This window comes from Phoca vitulina, unplaced genomic scaffold (assembly GCF_004348235.1).
Source record: "Phoca vitulina isolate PV1807 unplaced genomic scaffold, GSC_HSeal_1.0 scaffold52, whole genome shotgun sequence".
Lineage (NCBI taxonomy): Eukaryota > Metazoa > Chordata > Mammalia > Carnivora > Phocidae > Phoca > Phoca vitulina.
This window is the reverse complement of record NW_022589755.1, coordinates 11,300,586-11,321,797: the sequence shown is the minus strand read 5'-3', so window position 1 is coordinate 11,321,797 and position 21,212 is coordinate 11,300,586. Positions and strand designations below refer to the sequence as shown.

General features: G+C 54.5%; 1 protein-coding gene across 2 annotated transcripts in view; it reads left to right on the top strand.

Annotated features, from left to right (window-relative positions):
* GRIK5 (glutamate ionotropic receptor kainate type subunit 5) overlaps window positions 1–21,212 on the top strand; it is a 53,398-nt gene that overhangs the window by 15,790 nt on the left and 16,396 nt on the right. The window contains exons 12-15 of one of the 2 annotated variants that reach the window (XM_032388035.1): window positions 3,818–4,021; window positions 17,217–17,333; window positions 17,556–17,665; window positions 18,151–18,324. In XM_032388035.1, coding sequence (XP_032243926.1) covers window positions 3,818–4,021; window positions 17,217–17,333; window positions 17,556–17,665; window positions 18,151–18,324 — 605 coding nt within the window. The remainder of the gene's footprint in view (window positions 1–3,817; window positions 4,022–17,216; window positions 17,334–17,555; window positions 17,666–18,150; window positions 18,325–21,212) is intronic. The other variant, XM_032388037.1, reaches the window with a different exon arrangement.

Sequence of the window (21,212 nt, the reverse complement as noted above, 5' to 3'; positions counted from 1 at the left end):
TTCTCTTTGGTGACTCTGGGGTTGGCCGGACCTCGCTCTCCTCATGACTTTGCCCCCTACCACTTCAGCTGGCCTTTACCTTCATCTGTAAAATCCCATCTTGAAGGGCTGTGGGGGGATCGCATGAGGTAAGAAAGCCACCTGGCCTTCTAGCACGGAAGGCATGCTCTCCTGAGCTCGCATCCTGGATAAACTAGCACCACCGTGGCTGACGTCTCAGTGCCGGGCCAGGCCCTCTGCTTGTGTTATCCGGTCTTCCCAGCCGCCCTGAGCTTGGTACCCGGATGACCCCCCAGACGAACCACATTGTGCTTCTCATTTGCATTTCCTGAACAGGGAAGTTGACCACCTTTTTGGTTTATTGGCCATTTGACACTCTTCTTTTGGGAAGTCCTCTGTTTGGGTTTTTTTTTTTTTATTATTGAAAAAAATTGGGACATAGGACCTTTTTATCGATTTATGAGTTATTAATATATTCTGGATATAATCGTCACTGGATATATGTCTTGCAAATACCTTGTGCTTTGTGGCTTGCTTCTGCACTCCCAATCTTTTGATGAAAAGATTTCTAATTTTACTAAAGTCCATTTTATCCATGATTTTTTTCCTTTTTTGATTAATGCTTTTAGAATTTAAGAAGTTTTCACCTACCCCAAGATCACGAAGTCTTCTATTTGTTTTCGAAAAACTTAATCGTACCTTTTACAGTGAGATCTACCATCCACTTGGAATTGATTTTGATGTACCATGTGAGGTAGGGGGGCAGGGCACATTTATTTCACATGGACATTTTTTTTTTTAAGATTTTATTTTTAAGTAATCTCTATGCCCAGTGTGGGGCTCGAACTCATGACCCCAAGATCAAGAGTCACATGCTCTTCTGACTGAGCCAGACAGGCAACCCCCAACCCCCCAAGCTCTCTGTTCTATTATCGATTTGTCTGTCTTTGCTCTAATACCACATTGTCTCAAATACCATGGCTTTAAACTAAGTAGTAATACTTCATAGGGTCAATCCTCCAATTTCTTCTTTAGGATTGCTCTGGCTCTTCCTGACCATTCATGTTTCTGTATACACTTACATACCCTGCTTCAAAAATTTTTTAAATATTTCAATATTTAATATTAAAAGTTTTAATTAAAAAAATTCATCACATTGGGGGAGACACAGAAGTTAACACAAACTTACATAAAATAGATTTCAAAGTACTCCTTCCCCTCCAGGCACCCATTTTTTTTCCTCAGAGGCCACATCCTTGCAGAAACATCTATGCATATATACAAGCACATCTTCGCTTTTTCCTTCACAAAGAGTAGCATATTGTACACGTTGTTCTGTAGCTTGGTTTTTTTTTTTTTCTTTTTCCTCTTAATATATCCGATAGAACTTATTTTAGGAGTTGCCTAGGAGTCTTTGATGACATCAATAATCTTTTTAACCTGTCCCAAATTAGGCAGTTTCAGTCTTTGTTCCCGCTAGGAGCCATCCTGCCATGATTCCGTTGGGCGTACATTTTGCGTACAGATGTATAGCCATTTGTGGGCTGGATTCTTAGAATCAGACTTAGCACCAGCCCACTGTCTGTCTGCGGTACTTCCGCAGAAGACTCTCAATAAGTCGGAAAACCCTGGATGAGAGGCTCCGTCAGACCCTTGGTTCTGATGGTCTGGGGCCATCATTGTTCTCTGATCTTGAATTCTGTTCGTGGGCCCCAGTCCCTATTTCTGCCTCAATAAGCTCAGACCCCAATGCTGAGGCCTTGAACCTAAACCCACAACCCAAGTGCCTCAGCCTTGGACTTGGAGATCAGCTGGGCCTTGGTGGAAGGACCAAGGGCTTCACAGTGCACAGCAACTGGGTTTGGAATCCCAGCTTTGTCCCATCTCCCCTCGCCATTGCCCTGCTTCCACTGTGTGGCCTCAGACGAGACGTTTGACCTCCCTGAGCTTCGGTTCCCTGCTTGGTATGTGGAGAGAGCTTGCGGGGGGGGGGGGGGGGGGGGGCTTCCAGCTCTAACACTGGTGCCTGTCTAGAGAAGTCTTGATTTCTGATTCTCCAGCTTTGATACCCGGCCTGGGTCCCTGTCTGTCTGGTTTCTCATGCATCGCTCTTGGATTCTGTCTACTTGAGGTCCATCTAGCACAGGGCCTCAGAGCAGAGCTTTGGAGTCAGCCCAGCTTGTCCATCTCAGCCACTTACGGCTTCACTTCTCGGGACCTCGGTGTCCTCATCTCTGAAACAGGGGTAATAATACCGACCTCCCACGCTGACGGAATAGCTGTCACACAGCAAGCCTACAAGAAATGCTAGCTACTGATGCTATTATTAGCATCATCTCACATTCCTACTCCCCGTTCCACAGTTTGGGGCTTGGAAAGGCGGCTTGGTGGAGAGAGAGAAGCACTCACTGACTTCCCTCCATCCCACTACCCCTCAGCTGTGGGGCTTGGTGCTGTCCACGAATCCACAGCCCATACTGAGACTTGGCCTCACCGTACCTGTCACTGGGGAACAAATCACCTCACTTGACCTCCGTGAGCCTCAGTTTCCACATGTGTAAAATGAGTCTGATAAGGCCTCTGGTGTAGGGTCACCTGCCAGGAGTTAAAGGGATCTGTTCGAGGGGCGGAGTGGGGGTCTGGCACTCAGCAGGTACTCAGGGCGCGGCCACCATTGTGGATATTCTTGCCAGAGCCCTCCCCGCTGTGTCCTGAGTCCTGACTTCCTTTGTTCCTCAGTCCGAAGTGACACTATACAAACACCCGTTTAGACAAAGCTGTGTCAAGATTAAGACTCCCTTTTGTTGACATCAACTTCATAATGCCTCATCTTACTAACCCTTTGGCACATTTTCCCTGCTTTTGTGCTCATTTGGTGCATTGGGGGTCGGTAAGGTTTGCTGGAACCCCTCAGAAATAAGCATCAGGGTAGCAAACCCGTACGGAGTCTGAGGTGTTTGTTTAGCCTGCAAAGCATTACCAGAATCCGTATTAGAATGTGAATTGTTGTTAACCTTTATAATCAGGACATTTTGCAAAACAGCCGAGGATTCCAGAATTCTTGACGTCGGGCCATCTGGCATCTCAGGCCTGCTTCCCTCGTAGTGGTGTCGGCTGGCACTCAATCCTGGTGGGGCAGACCCTGTGATCCCTTGCTAGCTCATCAAGTCAGTTCAGTGGGTGCTACTGGTCGTGTAGAAAAGTGAAGTAGAGGGGCGCCTGGCTGGCTCAGTCTGTAGAACATGTGACTCTTGATCTCGGGATTGTGAGTTCGAGCCCCATGTTGAGTGTAGAGATTACTTAAAAATAAAATCTTTAAAAAAAAAAAAAGTGAAGTAGAGCAGGACAGAAAATAATCAGGGTCTGCTGCCTTTAATCCCTAAGAGTAAGGACTCTTTTGAGGAACAAAGTCTATTTAAGTGCATGTGTGCGGATGACTTGCGTTGCAAAGTAAAATGTGTATCTTACTATAGATCATGGTCAGAAATTTGAAAGCCCCTACTCCAGTTTGGCATAATCTCCCTCCGTGTGATTTACTCTTAGGTTACTCGCCTCCCTGGTAGGCATTTGAGTTTGAGACAACAGAGCATCAGGTTGGCTGGCAGAGATGAAAACAGCTTCCAGTGATCTGTGTGTGTGTGTGGGGGGCGTCCAGAGACCACGTCCAGCAGCTTCCAGGCCTACCCCCCACTCTGAACATCTGTAGGCAAGGAACGGATGCAGTGACTCTGTCCCATGTGGAGGCAGATTCACGATCTGCTCCCCAAGCAGCCCCTAGCTGTCCAGTCTCTGACCTCGCTTCTCTGCTGCTTCCCAGGAGAACCCATATGTCATGCGCCGGCCGAACTTCCAGGCCCTGTCTGGGAACGAGCGTTTCGAGGGCTTCTGCGTGGACATGCTGCGAGAGCTGGCCGAGCTCCTGCGCTTCCGTTACCGTCTGCGGCTGGTGGAGGATGGGCTGTACGGGGCGCCCGAGCCCAACGGCTCCTGGACAGGCATGGTCGGCGAGCTCATCAACCGGGTATGGCTGGGCCGGGTCTGGGGGAGGGGCCGTGGTCCAGGTGGGCGTGGGGAGGCCGGCAGGCGAGCAGCCCGCGGCGCTTTGAACAGCCTGGCACATAACAGGTGTTGTGTGTTCCTGGGCCTGGTGAACGCCGCGGGGCCGGCTCGGGGCGGGGGGACGAGAGATGACGCCTCACCTCCTGTGTCCTGCTTTGCCACATGCTCTCCTAGCATGCCCTTGGCTCAGCTGGTGCTCAGGGAGTTTTTGGGTGGACGAAGAAGACACGGAGTTAGAATTGGACAGAGACTGTGGAGGTGGAAAGAGGCTTCCTGTCAGTGGCAGGGCTGGGCCGGGAGGATGGGGATGGCGCTCGCTTGTGCCCTGTGGCCGGCACCCACCAGGAGGGCCTGGCACATTGCCGACAATGAGGCTACCTGTTGAACTCACAAGTCCGCTCACTCAGAAGGTGTTGATAGAGCACTGTCTGTGTGCCTTGCTCCATGCTGGGCATAGGGTAGAATGGTGAGCACAGTGGACCTGGACCGTGCTCTCAAAAGGTTAGGGTGTCCTTAGGATGCCAGAAAGCAAATGACCACAAGATACCCTTCAGGGCTGTGATGGGGGAAACTCCGAGGAGGGACCCAGAGGAGGCTCCTGACCCAGCCAGTCCAGGGAGGACTTCCCAGGAGAGGTGACCCCCAAATAGATTCCCAAAGGGTGTGAAGGTGTCAGCAAGGTGAAGGGGGTATGGGAGCAGGAGAATGTGTTCAGAGCAGAGTAAATGGCATTTACAGAAGGGGAGTCAGGGCGAGAGAGAGAGGGGGGGTGCCCTGGAAGGGCCCTGATAGTGGGTGGGATTTGGATGAAGGGGAAGGAGGGAGAGAGGCAGGGGTGTGGGAGGTGGGAGGTGAGGGTGGTGTGGAAAAAATATTTTGTAGTCAGACCAGTCTGGGTTTGAATGCTCAGGTGAGTTGTTTCTCTTTCCTTTACCTGTCTTTTCTCCTCCCTTGCATGGGGATAATGATGCCTCTCAGGTCTGTCCTGAGGGTTTCAGGGAACAGGGACAGCGCCACCCATGTTGCTTGTCAGAGGCAGGGGATCTCAACATGCAGTCCCTCTTTTTTTTTTTTTTTTTTTTTAAAGATTTTATTTATTTATTTGAGAGAGAGAATGAGATAGAGAGAGCATGAGAGGGGGGAGGGTCAGAGGGAGAAGCAGACTCCCTGCCGAGCAGGGAGCCTGATGCGGGACTTGATCCCGGGACTCCAGGATCATGACCTGAGCCGAAGGCAGTCGCTTAACCAACTGAGCCACCCAGGCGCCCTGCAGTCCCTCTTTTTATTCCATGCAGGAGAAACCATGTAGGCAAGGGCCTGGAGGGAGGGCCGTGCCAGGGGAGATACACAGGCCCTAGCCAACCAGGGCAGGTGTGCAGAGTAGGGACCTAGGGCCACGAACATTCAGGGAAGCCTTGACATTGGACTTGGCTGAGGGCATCAAGTATCCTCACTCTCTTGTCTCTTCCATCCCAGAATTCACTGCATCCAAGCCCGGGAATGTCACCAGGGTAGACTTGAGAAGGCCACTTTGCATGACAAGGGCGTTTATTCCTTAGGGCACTGATTTTCAAAAGCTGTTTTGACTGCAGAACATTTTTCCCCCCAATTGAAGGCATCCTCAGAAGCTGGGACAAAGCAGAATGGCTCTGGTGGAGGGAGGGCTTGGGGGGTCCCTGGGGTCCTGGTGGCTAGGCCTCTCCCACCCTACCCCATGAGCAGGCCCGAGGCACGCCCCGCCGCTGCCAGCCTGTCTGAAAGCTTCTGTTCTGGGTGGGTTTGAAGGGCCTGAAACCAGAATCTGAGAAGGCCAGGAGCATGGAGAGCAGGCGGCCCGGCACCCACCCGACTGGCTGACTTCCCCTGTGACTTCCATTTCCACATCCTAGTCCTCAGTCATGTGGGTTCAGAGCATTTATCAGGGTCCCCGGAAGTAGGCCAAGGGCAGGAGAGTAGCCCCCAGCCAGAGTCACTGTAAAGTGGATGCCAGTTTCTTCATCAACGAAGAAGTAATGGAATAGTCCTCTTTACAGCCGCATGACCTTGGGGAGGAGCCTCAAGCCTGCCCCGCAGCTGGGCGGAGGGTTTGGAGGATTGGGCAGGATGGTGTCTGGGGCAAGCACAGCACCGAGGCCGGGAGCTTTCCTAATGCACTGCGTGATTGTGATGCTGAGTCCTGTTCGTATCTTGGCTCCACTGCCTACCAGCTGTGTGACCTTGGGTGAGTTCCTTAACCTCTCTGTGACATCGCTTCTTCAACAGTAGAACTGGAGAAATAATAGTAGCTAGAACACACCACCGTCTTGAGCATGAAACGAGTTATTCCCGGGCTTAGGATGGGTGCCCGGCGGGTAGTGGGTACTGTAAGCATGTGCTCTATACGCATTCTCATTAATGTTATTTCTACCGCCATGGCCAGCACACGCATACGTTCACGTGTCTGTTCTCCAGCCAGCTAGCATTTACTGAGGGCCTACTGTATACCAGGCCCTATGCTACACCCTGGGGAGACAACAGCCAGGCCTGGCCTTGCTCTAACTGAGCGGGGTAAAGGGCTTGGCTATCAGCAGGGGGCTCATGGCACGCACCCCCAAAGGTCTCAAGCTGGCTCAAGTGAGGAACCGGAATCGGTGGGGTTGGGGGGTGGCGGCAGGATGATGTGCAGGGAGGTAGGGGGACGGCAAGTTTGGACACAGGGAGGCTGAGAGCACCTGGGCTTGGTGACGGCCTGGGGCTGGGGACACAGGAGAAAGGACTGAGCCTCTCCGTTGCTCGGGCAGCTGGGTGATGGCGATGACATTTAGGGAGAGAACACTGGAGGAGGAGCGGGCTGGGAGCGCGAAGGATGGGCGGGGCTTGGCCCGGCAGAGGCTCAGCTGCCTGCCTGCCGTGGGATGGCCAAGTACACGGAGCTTCACGGGGGTACTCGGCAGCAGCTGCCTTTGTTGACAAGCCAGAGGCTTTTCGAGTGTTACTTAAAGGGACTGAGGATCGCTGTCCTCCCACTGCTGCCCTGGGGCTCAGAGGCAAAGGGACTTGCCCCCCTCCCCACGGGGCTGCAGCTAGGTGTGTCTGACCCCCAGCAGGGACTTGGGAAGCCCAGGGCGGACAGGATGACGCACTCACCCCATGCCAGGGCCTTGCCCAAGCGTTCTGAACCATATGCACGCCGCCCCACGAGGAGGGCCTGGTATTAGCCCAGTTTTCTTTAATGGAGAGTGAGACACCAAGGTACCATGTCCAGGCCACACGGCGAGTGACTGGTAGAGCCAGGGCTGGCCCCCATCAGGCTGGCCTGGAGCTGACGAGTGACTTCCAGATGGAAGCCAGCCCAGGGCACCGGAATCTTCCCAGTCACCCCACCCGTCCCCAGGCCAGTCTTGAATTATGGTCCATTTATTCCACCCAGTGGCCACTGCTGGAATTGGCCTTCTCCCTGTCCTCACTGCGTGAATTCAGGCTCCGGCCCCTCTCCCAGCCTCCTCACTGGCTCTTGGCCTCCCACCTCTCTCCATTCTGCTGTGTCTTCCAGTAGGATCTTCCACAGTACAAGTCTGACCTGTCATTCACGTGCTGTCATCAGAGCGCCTCTCCGCCCCCGGGATAAAAATTTGTGCCCTCCGGCCCCACCCTCAAGGACAAAGCAGCTATCTTAGGGTGTTCCGGGGAAGCAGACTCTGAGGTGGAGATTAGCAGGCAGGAGGCCCCCTTGGAAACCAGCCCTGCGAGGGAGGGAAGGAGCAGAGTTGCCATGCAGCTACCGCTGGGCGTCAGCTGACCCCCAGGCAGCTCTGGAGCTGAGGTGAGGGGGCAGGCCTTCATACACCCCACCGACCTGTCACTGGAGGGGGCCGTCCTCAGGGAGGCTCTTCCACCCACCGAGCTGAGAGCGATCAGCCACCAGCATGCTTGGCAGCTGGGGCCGTGAGTGCCCTATCCCAAGGGCAGATCTGAGCGGCCTCCATCCGCCGTGGCCACGACAGTCATGGGCTCGTTATGGGTCAGGCAGGGCCGGCTTCAGTTGCCTGCGTTCCCATGTGGCCCCCACAAGCCAGGTCCCCTCTCTGGACTTGGTGTCGCCTCTTGAGATGGGGATGATATTACCTCCCTCACAGAGTTTTGGGGTGACGGGTGGGCGAGGGAAAGTACAAGGTCCCAGAGCGGAGCCTGGATCACCGGGGGCCTTGCGGGGTAAGGAGCTGAGATGTTATTTTCAGTGTGTGAAGCCAGTGGAAGGGTTCAGGCAGGGAATGTGCCGTGATCTAATTTGTTCTCTCTCTCTTTTTTTATTGAGGTGAAATTCATATAACATACAATTAACCATTTTAAAGTATAATTCAGGAGCAGGTAGTCTATTCACGATGTTGTGCCACACCATCACCTCTACCTCATGCTAAAACATTTTCGTGAACTCCAAAGAAATCCCCACACCCATTCAGCACTTAGCTCCCTCCTATTCCCCTTTTCCCCATCCCCTGGAAACCACCAGACTGCTATCTGCTGCCGCCAGTCTCTCCGTCTCCATGGATTTACTTATTCTAGATATTTCCTATAAATGGAATCATCCGATATGCGGCTTTCTGCGTGTGGCTTCTTTGGCTCAGCATCACGTGTGCAAGGTGCATCCATGTCGTAACGTGGATCAGTTACCACCTTCTTTTTTAGGGCTGAATAATGCTCCACTCTATGGACGTATGACCTTGATTAATTTTTAAATCATTCAGAAGTGATTACTCAGGCTGCTCTCTGGAGAAATCACTGTAGTGGGGCAAGAGTAGAAACAGGATGCTAAGAGTAGAAGTCCGTTGGAAGGTTCAGGAGACAGAAGATGGGGGCTTAGACTCGAGCGGTGGGGCTCAAGAGGGAGAGAGGAATCAGGGGTGACTGCAGGGCATGGCCTGAGCAGCTGGGTGGGTGGCAAGGCTGGCTCCCACCCTGGGGAGGAAGTGGGAGGCGCAGTTTGGTGGGTTTGGGGAGAAAAGGATTGTCTCTGGGCATGGATCGCTTGAGGTGACAATCCAAAATTCGAGAGGAGAAATACGGATTTCATTGTGCAGCTGAGCATGAATTATTTAACTCATCCCCTGTCTGGGTGGTTTCCCATGTTTGCTGGTGTAGACAATGCCACCATCCACTGGGCCTGTGGATTTGTGGGAGTATTCCTGAAGGAGAAACTCCTAACCGCGGAAGCACCGGGTCAGAGAGTATGAATGTTTTTTAAGCAGAGAGAGACTGCCAAATGGATGCTCAGAAAGGTTCCACCGATTTATATCCCCACCAAAAGTGCACGAGAATGTCACATTTCCACACTCTTGCCAATGAGAGGTATTATCAATCTTTTTAAAAAAAACCTCTGCCAATCTCAAAGGCCAAAAATAATACCTTATTGTTCCCACCTGAACAGAACGTTACCTGGCTGCATATACTGATCCCCATGCGGACAGACTGTAATTTATCGAAGCGTGGTTTTGTACTTAGTTGTTTCCAGGCATTTTTTTTATTTGTTTGTGCTGTTAGAAACAACCATAAGCAAACATCTTTATGCACAAAAGCTTTGCCTGAACTGCAGCTGATTAGGACCGACTCTCTGAATAGAGTGACTAGGTCAAAGAAGAGGACCCTCTGTATGGCTTTTGTTATAGATCGTCGAACCGTTTTCCAGAAAAGCTGCAGTGGTTTCTATACAGGCTCCTTCTCATGCAGAGAAGGTCATGCAGGTTTTCGGTTGGTTTTTAGATATTTAGACACCCGTCCCCCCACCCCCCGGTCATTTTTATAAATGGCAGATCACTTTGATTTTTCCTGTTTTGCCTGGTGGACCGCAGTGGGCCTTATGTGGTCAGGCAATAGACGGAGTCTGAGTCCAAGTTCGACTCAGAATGGGCCTGAGAGGTCCACAGACCCACCCTGAGTTTTCCCAGATCCCACTTGTATACTTGGAAGAGAACTGCGTGGCCGCCAGCAGAGTTGGGGCCATTATGGTAAAAGAACCAAGCGGAAGCTCCTAGAATTCCCTGTCTTTGCCAGGATAGTAACCCAAAAGCAGTTCTGCGTCCTTTGGGGGAATTGCAGAGATCAGTGCTGCCATGAACAGCTTGAAAGAAGCAGAGGTGGTGATCTCACCCCCAGTCAGCTAGCCGGTTCGGCCTGTGCAGAAGGCAGACGGAGCTTGGACGATGACTGGGGATTATTGTAAACGGAATCAGGCGGTGACTCCAACTGCAGTCCCTGGCCCAGATGAAGTCTCTTTACTGGAACAAGTCAACACAGCCCTTGGCAGCTGGCTTGAGCTACTGACCTGGCAAACGCTGTTTTCTCCAGCCCGCTTTCTGGGGCCCACCGAAAGCCTTCCGTCTCGCCTCCGCCATCACCTAGGCCGCAGAGAACCTGATCTTGACGGCGCACCTGGGGTCGTGCTGGTCTACTACCCTGGGAAGTCACATTTAAGGGGGTTGGCAGGAAACCCGCCGCTGACATCTGTGGGTCAGGGTCCAATCTGGGCACAAAAATAGCACCAGCCACTTGAACGGAATCACAGCAGCTACTTGAACAAAGCGAATTTGATACAAAGAAGGTCAAGTGGTTAACCAGATGACTGAAAGAGTAGAAAGCAAAGTAAGGGATCACTGGGTAAGGGGTGCAGGAAGCAACCACCACCCTGAGGCCTAAGAGGACGGGGGAAGGAGTTGGAAAAGTGAAAACTCAGAGACTCAGATGAGGGGCCTCACGGAGCTGAAACTCAGGCATCTGAGGAGGGGCCGCTGTTTGTCTGGTACTGGTGACGTTTGGTGACTTGGGGATTTGGATGTAAGTTGTGAGTGGCTCCAACCCACTTACCAAACAACACACACGGCTTTTCATTTTGAGGGAGGCCCGGAGTGCACGAAGGCTCTGCAGCGAATCCCAGCTGCATGCAAGCTGATCTGCCACCTGGGCCCGGTGACCCAGCAGATCTGGGGATATGCAGAGTGCTGGTGGCAAACAGGGACATGGGCACCCAGGGGTGACTCACAGTGCAGACCTCTGGGGTTTGGGAGCAGATTGTGCTCTCTTCTGCAGCTCACTAGTCTCCTTCTGAGAAAATGCTCATCACTGGGCCCTCGTAGAGACCGAGCTGGGAGTGCCCACGTGGCCTGTTGTCATTTCTGCACGAGTCAGGGTCCTGCCAGGAGGGAAGGCATGCCGAATGTTTGAATGAAGAGCATTACTTACTAGGAATAAAGTTGTTAACATGGTAACGAAGAGGGTAAAAGTTGAACTCCGATGCAGGGATCAGCAAACTTTTTCTGCGAAGGGCCAGATATAAGTATTTTTGGCTTTCAGGCCATACCGTCACCGCTATCCAACTCTGTTGTTGGATGGAGAGCCGTCATAGGTGATACCTAAACAAATGGGCGTGGGTGTGTTCCAATAAAACTTTATTCACAAAATCCGGCGTTGGACTTGGCCTGAGGGCCACAGTTTGCACACCCTCACTCTCAGCTATCGTGGGGGTGGCAAGGCAGGAAATGGCTGCTTCCCTAGTTCTGAAGGAATGGTGAGAGGAGCGGAAACTACTGGAAACTTAGAGGAAGGTGCTCGCTGGCTGGCACTGGTTTCCCTGAGGGGCTCGGAGAGGCCGGCTCGGCAGGTGCAGGGAAGCCACAAACTGGATTCCTCTGCTGCCCCAGGAGGAACCATTGCCGCAGGGGTGCAGCACCCAGGCAGGCGAGCCTTCGCCTTCCTCCCGCCTGGCAGTGTCCCGCTGGCGCCCCCTACTGGCAGAGTCTGACAGGGAGCTGATGGCAAAGCAGAATGGTGGTTTGCACAGAGCTGGGGTAGAGGGCGAATTTGGGGCTGGGTTGGAGTGCGCTGGTTGGCTTTTCAGCATTTAGACAGTCTCCCCGCCCCATCATTTCTACAGACGGCTCATCATTTGGATTTTTCCTGATTTCATTCCAAAGATTAAATGTCAGCACCCCCCCTTTGGAGGGAAATCTTCTGTAAGAAATAGGTGACTCTTCTAGGAAATCTAGGGTGAGGAGGAGGAGGAGGAGGAGGAGGAGGAAGGAGAGTTCCAAAGGCTCTAAGAGGACCTTAGGAGGAGTTTGCAGGGTTTAAGGAATGTCTGTCCTCCCTTCGGAATGAAATCCAAATCTGACCACCTCTCTCCACCACCACCTAGCCCCCCACCCCAAGTATTTCCATGGACTTCATTTGGTCCCCAGGACCCCTGCTTTCACTCTTGCCCCTGTGGTCTGTTCCCATGGTGGCCAGATCACATCACCCCCCTGCTCACACCCTCCGATGTGACGTCCTCTGTTGTCCTTGGAGTAGAATCCAGCCCCCTTACTTTGCTCCACACTTCCTTCACATTTGTTCTCAAGATCTCCCTGCAGCGGGGAGTATGTCCAAACTAGTATCTTCCAGCAGCCTCGATCCCCTTGCCATGCCTTATTTTTCTTCATAGCACTTGTCACCACCCACCATTATGTGTTTATCTTCACCGCTGGATTCCCAAAGCTAGAACTGTGCTCGTTCGGTGGTGGGTGTTCCGCTAATATTTGTCAAGTAGGTAAATGAGTTGATGGACAGACAGAATGGGCAGAGTGACTGCAACGGGGGGGTTGCAGGGCAAGGCGGTGGGTGTCTTTGTCTGTTTGTGCTTCTGTAACAGAATACCGCAGACTGGGGGCGCTGATGAACAACAGAAATTTATTTCTCACAGTTCTGGGGGCTGAGAAGTCCAAGATCAAGGTGCCAACAGATTGGGTGTCTGGTGAGGGGCCTCTTCCTGGTTCGTAGACAGCCATCTTGCTGTGCCTCATATGGTGGAGGGGGCGAGGGAGCTTTCTGGATGGAACGGGATAAGGGCACTAAATCCCATTCATGAGCCTCCACCCTCATGACCTCCTCACCTCCCAAAGGCCCACCTCCTAACACCATCACGTTAGGGGTTAAGATTTCAGCAGATGAGTTTGTAGCGGGGACACAAACGTTCAGTATGTGGCAGTGGGCTGGGGGCCGGGTGGGGAGGGGCCTCTGGGGGCCGGGTGAGGAGTATGGATGACAGTGTAAGGAGAGTGGGAGTTGTTGCTGGGTTTAAGCAGAGCTACGGTGACCGAGGCTGTCATTTCTGGGGTCCCTCGGGTGACTGGCTGAGCTTTCCAGTCCTGAGACACGGTGATTGGGGCAGGAGCAGGGCAGCGAAGGTGGAGGAGGCAATCGATTCCAGAGGCATTTGGGGAGCAGAATCAGGAGAGCTTGAGAATGGAAGCGGTGAGGGGTGGAGGGATGTCAAGGACGACGCTGGGGAGAGGGTGGAGGCTTCCGCCTGGGATGACCCGGGGGACGGATTCAGGCTGAGTTTGCTGTGTGTTGACGAGAAGTTCAAGGACCCGTTCACTCTAGTCATGTGCAAAGCGCCCATCTCCCAAGCTTCCCGGGACCAGAGAGGAGTCACACACCTGGACCCTGACCTCCGATGCCCCTGGCCATGGAGGGTGGAGACAGTGGACAGACAAAACCCCTAGAGGGGGACTGGTTCTGAATCCCAAGGTCAGCTAGAAGCCAGGGGCTTACCTTCACTGTGCCTCCATTTCTTCACATGTGAAATGGTGGGAAGGATGGTCCTTCGGACAGGGTTGCTCTGGGGACTACGTGAGCTACTCTGGGTGCGGGGGGGAGCCCTGAAATGGTGGCCATGAGGTACGTACATGCTGTGTGAGGGTGAGCCTCTGCACCCATGCGAGGTTCCATGAAGCACAGGGAAGGAGAGCTTTCTCTGTCCGGGACACTCTGGGAGGCCCCCAGAGGAGGGGGGACATTCCTGGTTCTTCAGCAGAGGAGAAACAATGCATCCAGTTGGCCCTGCTTTTGCAGGTTTCGTTGCGGAGGCAGAGAAGTGAACAGATGTTTTCCAAACTGAGCTAAATGCTGTGGTAGATCCAGGGGTGTCGAGACTGGGGGGTTCCAGAGAAGGTGCCGCAGAGGAGGAAGGGTGCAAGGGACCCTGTAGGGGTGGGTGGGATCCAGTTCTGCAGGGCAGAGTGGGACGCCCCGGGCAAAGGCCGTGTTCAGTGATACGGAGGCCAGAAAGCAGCTGGGTGAGACGGGGCTCGAGGCCCAGGAATATGGTGGGGAACGGTGGCAGCCCTGGGGGCCGTTCAGAGAGGCCAGGCTTGGTCAAAATCCAGCAGTGTTTGTTGGGAGCCCCTGTGTAGCTTCTGGGGCGCACCTCTAACTAGATAGGCAGGGAACTGGTAATTTAGTAGGAAAGCTAGTCCATTAATAAGCAAACAGGCAGGGTCAACTCTAGTAGGTGTAAAGCAGGGTATGAAACAGGGTAATGGGTAATATGAGAGAGAGGACCCTGGGGTGGGGGTAAGTGGGGTCTGTAGGCCTCCCCTGGTGGGGAGGGCTGAAGGAGTGAAGTGTGAGCTAAGCCTCGAATGGTGAGGCAGAGCTCTGGAGGAGCACATGCAAAGGCCCTGGGGTGGGGGATGTGCCTGCCGTGTTGAAGAGCAAAAGACAGGCACTGTGGCTGGAGCCGAGTGGGTGAGGGAAAAGGGCATGAGGCGAGGCCAGCAGGCAGGTGGGTCTCAGATCACCTAGGGCCTCTTGGCCGGGAAAGGGATTTGCTGTAGGTGCAGTGCAAAGCCACCCAGGGGATTTTAGCAGGGGACTTTCCCTTTGGACTGTGCGGTTCTGAGTAGTGGCTGGGGGGCCGGTGAGGTGGCTGATGCAGTTGTCAGGAGAGAGACTCTGATGGTCAGGGCCTGGATGGGCGGATGGACACAAGTGGACAGATCTGAGTTGTGTTTTGGCAGCAGAGCTGCTGCCCTTGCTACTGGAGATGTGGAGAATTCAGGAAAGGGAAGAAGTGGGTTAGGCCTAGGTGCTGGCCCGAGGCCAGGTGTCTAGAGTGGGGGAGGAGGCCAGGGAGCAGAGCAAGGGAGGGGACAGAAAGGGGCTGGGAGCCCTTTAGGGAGGAAGTGGGCTCCTGGTGCTGGGCCTCGGGACCTGCAGCGCTCCCTTGACCCCCGATTGCGAAGCCACTGCCTCCTGCTTTCTGAAGGGGAGACTCAGGCCCCCATGGAGGGCCTTCCCCAGGGCACACCTCCCGTGAGTGCATCGAAGTGATAGGACTCCTGTATTAGCTGATGTCGTTCCTGGCAGTTCACATATTAGGCGTAAGAGTAGCAAGTGCATAAGAAGGGGCAAGATGCTCCTTACTCTCAGCACACCTGGGAATTTGCAAGGGTAGACCCCAAATCCAGCCCATTTTGGGCCCATGCCGCAGTTTGCCGCCTCTGGATTCTGCTTTGGGGCTATGCCCGCTCTCTGCGCTCAAGTCACACTGGGGCTGGTGCCGTGTCCCTCGCCCCATGGTAGCTGTTTGACCCGTGCCCCAGTTCCGTCCACACCTGTATTACCCCGTGTGCTCTGTCTCAGCCGCTTCCCTGTGAGTGTGTGTCTCCTCCCAGGCCAGTGAGCCAGGACCTCTACTCTTTTTTTTTTTTTTTTAAAGGTTTTATTTATTCATTCGAGACACAGAGATACAGAGAGAGAGAGAGAGCACGAGCAGGGGGAGAGGCAGAGGGAGAAGCAGGCTCCCCGCTGAGCCAGGAGCCGGACATGGGGCTCAATCCCAGGACCCTGGGATCATGACCCGAGCTGAAGGCAGATGCTTAACCGTCTGAGCCACCCAGGCGCCCCCAGGACCTCTACTCTTATTTCAGCCCTACGGTCATCTCTGCTTGAATTTGGAGTCAGTTCTGGGGTCCGGTGGAGGCCTGGGGGATAGTCAGTATGCCTGGAAGGGGTCTCCTGGGAGCCGGGTCCCAACTCCAGGACCAGGAGAGGTGTGTGAGACATCTTGCCCAACCCCCATTCCCATTTTGCAGATGAGCAAACTGAGGCCCAGAGACGTGGAAACCCCTGCCCGAGGTCACCCAGCGAACTCAGGGCAGAGTCAGAGCTCCCCTTTCCAGCACCCTGCCCTGTCCTGCCTGCGCCGTTATGCACGTGCCTCGAGGGATCGCCCCTCCCCCGTGTGTCTCCTCCTCCCTACGCTGTGTCCAGGGCATGAGTCTGTCTGCCTGCGCCCGTGCGCCTGGTACATCGCTGGGCCAGCCTGTGTCTTAGCACGTGTGTGTGGATGTGGCGTGGTGAGCACAAGTCAGCGGTGGCATACATGGGACCCGATACAGTGCCCACGTGTGCCGTGTGTGGCGGGAAGGGTGTGCGAAGTGTTGGCTTTTTCCCTGTCTTCTGTCTGGCCCACAGCTCAAGGCCAGCTAAGTCCACTTGAGCTGGAGTGAAATGATCCTTTTGGATGAGGGATTCTGGGTATGCCCGCCAGACACTAATCCAAACCCTTCTCTGTCCCACCCCACCCGCTCCCCACCCTCACCTGGACCCCAGGCACTCCTCCCCCATTCAAGACCACGTGCAGCTCCCCCCGAGGTCATTCTGTCGGGTGAGCTGGGCACTGGTCCAGTGTCTGGGGGGTGTCTGTGCACATGTGTAGGTCACCAGGGCCTGCCGGTGGCAGGAGAGGCTAGGTCCCATCTCTGCTTTACGGTCCCCCAGATCCAGCTTTACTGACGAGTGCCTTTGCCCCTCCGAGACTCAGTTTCTCCATCTATAAAACAGGGCTAGTAGTGGCCCTCCGGGAGCTGTTGGAAGGAGGTAACCCGTAGAAAGTGTTACCTAGCGTGGAGCCTGGTGCAAAGTCAGTGCATAGTAAATGCTCCATGTCATGAGCCGTCAAGATAGAAGAGGATAGCAAGGCCTGAAGAGAGCCCTGAGTGGGTCAGCGTCTTGGCATCTCCACGCCCACGTCAGGCTCTCCCCATGACCTGGTGGTGGGGGACGTGGGAGCTATGCAGGTCCGTGGGGGCATTTATAAAGCAGGGCCTTCACAATGAACTTGACAGGATGAGGAGGGGCGGCTGGGCAGGGAAGGGCCACAGGAGCATCGTCCAGCAGACGTGAGATGACAGGGGCCCGATTCTGGGCCCAAGGTGCCGTTCTGGAGTGAGTGCGGGCTCCTGGCCCCTTCGGTCCCCCTCCTTTCTCTTTGTTGGCCCCTCAGGAGCTCTCTGTGCGTGTCTCCCTAACTGCCCGTCTGTCTCCCTGGCCCGCCCCGCTGCCCCCGCCTCCTTCCCCTCCAGCAGAAGGCGGACCTGGCGGTGGCGGCATTCACCATCACGGCCGAGCGGGAGAAGGTCATCGACTTCTCCAAACCCTTCATGACCCTGGGGATCAGCATCCTCTACCGAGTGCATATGGTACGGCTCCCCTGGACATGTGGAGGCTATGGGGCAGGGGCTGATGGTGGGGCTCATGCCTGTGTCCCCAAGGGAAGCAGAGGCTGCAGGCTGGACCGCGATGGGCCACTCGGGCTTGTGGGTGCCTGATGCACCCACAGGGGCAGGGGTTGGGGATGGGGGCAGGGGTTGGGGATGCACGCAGGTCAGGGTGGCTCCGGGCCTCATGCCCTCTCCCCACAGGGTCGCAAGCCTGGTTACTTCTCCTTCCTGGACCCCTTCTCCCCTGCTGTGTGGCTCTTCATGCTTCTCGCCTACCTGGCCGTCAGCTGCGTCTTGTTCCTGGCTGCAAGGTGAGTCCACTGCCTGCCGCCCAGGAACAGGCATGGGTTGGGGCATCTGTGACCGACCCGCACATTCTGTCCCGGCCTCCATGCCGGGCCTCGGATTCCTGGGCCCTCCTATGTCCCTCTCTCCCTGTCTATGTGCCCTGTCTCACCCTGTGGCTCTGACTTGCTCTGCGGTTCTCTCTCTGGGCCTGTCCCCTTCCCACTCTCTCTCTTCCTCTGTTTCTCTCTCTGTATCTCTCTGTGCATCTCTTTCTGCCTTTTCTGTGTGTCTTTCTATCTGTATGTGTGTCTCTCAGCCTCTGTGTTTCTTTCTACCTCTTCTCTGTGTGTGTCTCTTTCTGTTCATCTCTCTGTCTCTCTTTTCCCTCCTTTGCCTAACTGGCCCCCCATCTCTTCTCATCCTGGTGTCTCTGTCTCTTTCCCCCGTGTCTGTCCTTTTTCTCTCTACCTCGGCTCTATCCTCCCCTCACTCCCATGTCTCTCCACAGGCTGAGCCCCTATGAGTGGTATAACCCCCACCCGTGTCTGAGGGCGCGCCCCCACATCCTGGAGAACCAGTACACGCTGGGCAACAGCCTCTGGTTCCCCGTGGGGGGCTTCATGCAGCAGGGCTCGGAGATCATGCCCCGGGCGCTGTCCACGCGCTGCGTCAGTGGAGTCTGGTGAGCGGCCTTCTGTCTGTCCCACCCTGGGTGGGGAGGGCCCCTTCTGAGGCCTGGGTGGATTCCGGTCCCCCTCCGTCAGCTGTGTGACAGGGAATGGGGTGGGGAGAGCTGAGGCCCAGCTCTGCCCCTGCTAGCTGTGTGACCTTGGCTAGGCCACATCCCCTCTCCATGCCTCAGTCTCCTCACCTGAAAAATGGGGATAAAAATGCCCATGTCTCAGGTTGTAAGGATTCGGCTGGGAATACAGCAAAAGTGCTTCTGCTGACATGAGAATCGTAACTGGAACGGCATAAGCACGGCTGTTCCTGGCTTGCATGCCCCCTGGCGGTCACGGAGACCTGGGGCAGCCTTCACTGTCCAGGGACACCTGCTCCCTCCAGTCCCCTGGTGACCCCAGTAACTCGGACAGAGCTTACTTTATCCCTGGAACGAGCTCCAAGAAGCCACATGTCGGAGAGCCGACACCGTCAACTCATGTCTGTTTGGCCCACCACTTTTTTAGAATTTTGAATTAGCAGCATTTAAAAATTGGGCAAATTCACTCACAAATCCAGATTTCTCACCCTTCTTGAAAATTCGGGGGCTCTGGTAGCGCCAGATGAGCCGGCATTCTCCGGGTTCACGCATTAGAGCACTGAGACCAGGGACCCCCCAGGCCACTCGCTCTAGCACTGCCCGATCCCTCCCCTGCTCCCTGGGCCCTTCCTGAAGAGCATTTCTTCCTCACCTCGTCCCTGTCCCTGAGAATTCATGCCTCAACAGCCAGGCAGCAGAAGCTTCTCGAGCCCCTCCTGGTGCCAGGCACTCAGGTGAAGAATCCAGCCTCAAGAGGCAGACAAGCCGAGCAGAAACAGCTAAACAGATAAATACAGGAACATCCTATTTGATCCCAAGAATAGATAAAGCCCAAAGACAGTGTCTAATTCAAAACTCATTCAAGACTAACGTTGAGTGGGTGGCAGGTTTTGCTCTGCCCACTAAGTGGGATTGACTGCCATAGAGCAAGTTGTTGGCAGTTTGCTTGGTCCACTGGCTTTGCACCTTTTGAGTCTTGATGACATTTTTTTTTTTTTTTAAGATTTTATTTATTTGACAGAGAGAGACACAGTGAGAGAGGGAACACAAGCAGGGGGAGGGGGAGAGGGAGACGCAGGCTTCCCGCCGAGCAGGGAGCCCAATGTGGGGCTCAATCCTAGGACCCTGGGATCATGACCTGAGCTGAAGGCAGACGCTTAACAACTGAGCCACCCAGGTGCCCCTTGATGACATTTTTTTTTAACATCTCGGGACTGGCATCACTCCAAGTGTCACGTACCTTGTATTAGTCTCCTATTGCTGCTGCAACAAGTAAGACAGGTTTAGTGGCTTAAAGCAACATAAATGTATTCTCTTACAGGTCTGGAAGTCAGAAAGCCGCAATCTCACTGGGCTCAAGTCCAGGTGGGGGCAGGGCTGGCTCCTTCTGGAGGCTCTAGGGGAGGATCTGTTTGCCTGACTTTTCTGGCATCTAGAAGCCACCTGCATTCCTTGGCTAATGGCTGCTTTCTCTGGCTCTGACCTCCTCCTTCCACTTATAAGGACCCTTATGATACCACTGGGCCCACCCAGATAATCAGGGATAATCTCCCCATCTCAAATTCCTTAACTTCATCATATCTGCAAAGGCCCCTTTACCCCGTAAGGGGACATACTCATGAGTTGCAGGGCTTCGGATGGAGACATCTCTGGGGGCAGGAGTCCTTCTGCCTACCACATACCCCAGTTGCAATTAAAGCAAACAGGGCATGTGGGAGAGAACAGTAGGGATGTGGGTGCTCAGGGAAGCCTCCTTGAGGAGGTGACATCTAGGCTGAGCCCTAAAGGCTAAAACAGAGGCGTCCAGGCCCAGGAGATGGAGGAGCATTCCAGACAGTCTATGGAGGCACGTGGCCCCGCTGTGACAAATCTGGCCGAGTCCTCAGGTCAGGTGGTGGACGGGTGACCTCCTCTCTGCAGACCGTCCCTTCTGCTCCTCCGTCAGGGACCCCTTCCCCTGCTGGGTATTCTCTGCCTGTACTCATCACCATCACCCCGGAAGCCTCCAGTCACACCCGCCCCTGCCCCACTGGAGAGTTTGACCCCAAGCTCACTCTCTTCTCCACCCTAAGTCCTTCCACACGTTCACTTGGTAACTTGGTCAGTGGAGGTCTCAACAGATGTTTCCTAGTCTCTAACTGGATCCCCAGCATGATGACACAGCAGTCCAATGCCACTAGCCTAGGGGACTTGGCTGCCAGTGGGGCCCGAACCCGCCTCCTGGACCCTTTGTCTTCAGTGTCCATTGGGGCCACAGCCTCCTACAGCTGGACCCAAGGGCTCCGCAGCATTCAGGACAGCCCTGCCTCCAAGTCAATGCTTTTGAGGTTCTGCCTGACCGCAGCCCCCCCCCCCCCCCCCCCCGTGCCCTCCCCCCACCCCTTGCCACTCTCATACTCCTTGCACCTCCCTTTTTCCTGCTCTCTGAAACCTGCCTGCTTTCCAGTCCGTCCACCTCAGGTAGGCTCCTAGGCCATGCCTTCAGCCACTCTTTTGCCGTCGTCCTCAACTCCTCCTCAGGTCGTCCTGTCCTCCGAGTCCTCCCGGCAACCTCAGATCTAGTTCTTAGCCTGGCTCCTCCTCCCCCTCCCCCGGCTCCACCCGGGTCACTGGGGACCCCTTTACTGATGCGTCCAATACATGGACTTAGCTGCCCTCCTTCTAGAAACTCCTCGCTTCCAGGCTCTTGTGGCCTTCTGGTTCCCTCCTTCCTCTTTGGACCCCGTTTCCTTGCACCAGGGGGTGACTGCCCTTTGCCTTCTCACCTGAGCTCCTTGCACCAGGGGGTGACTGCCCTTTGCCTTCTCTAC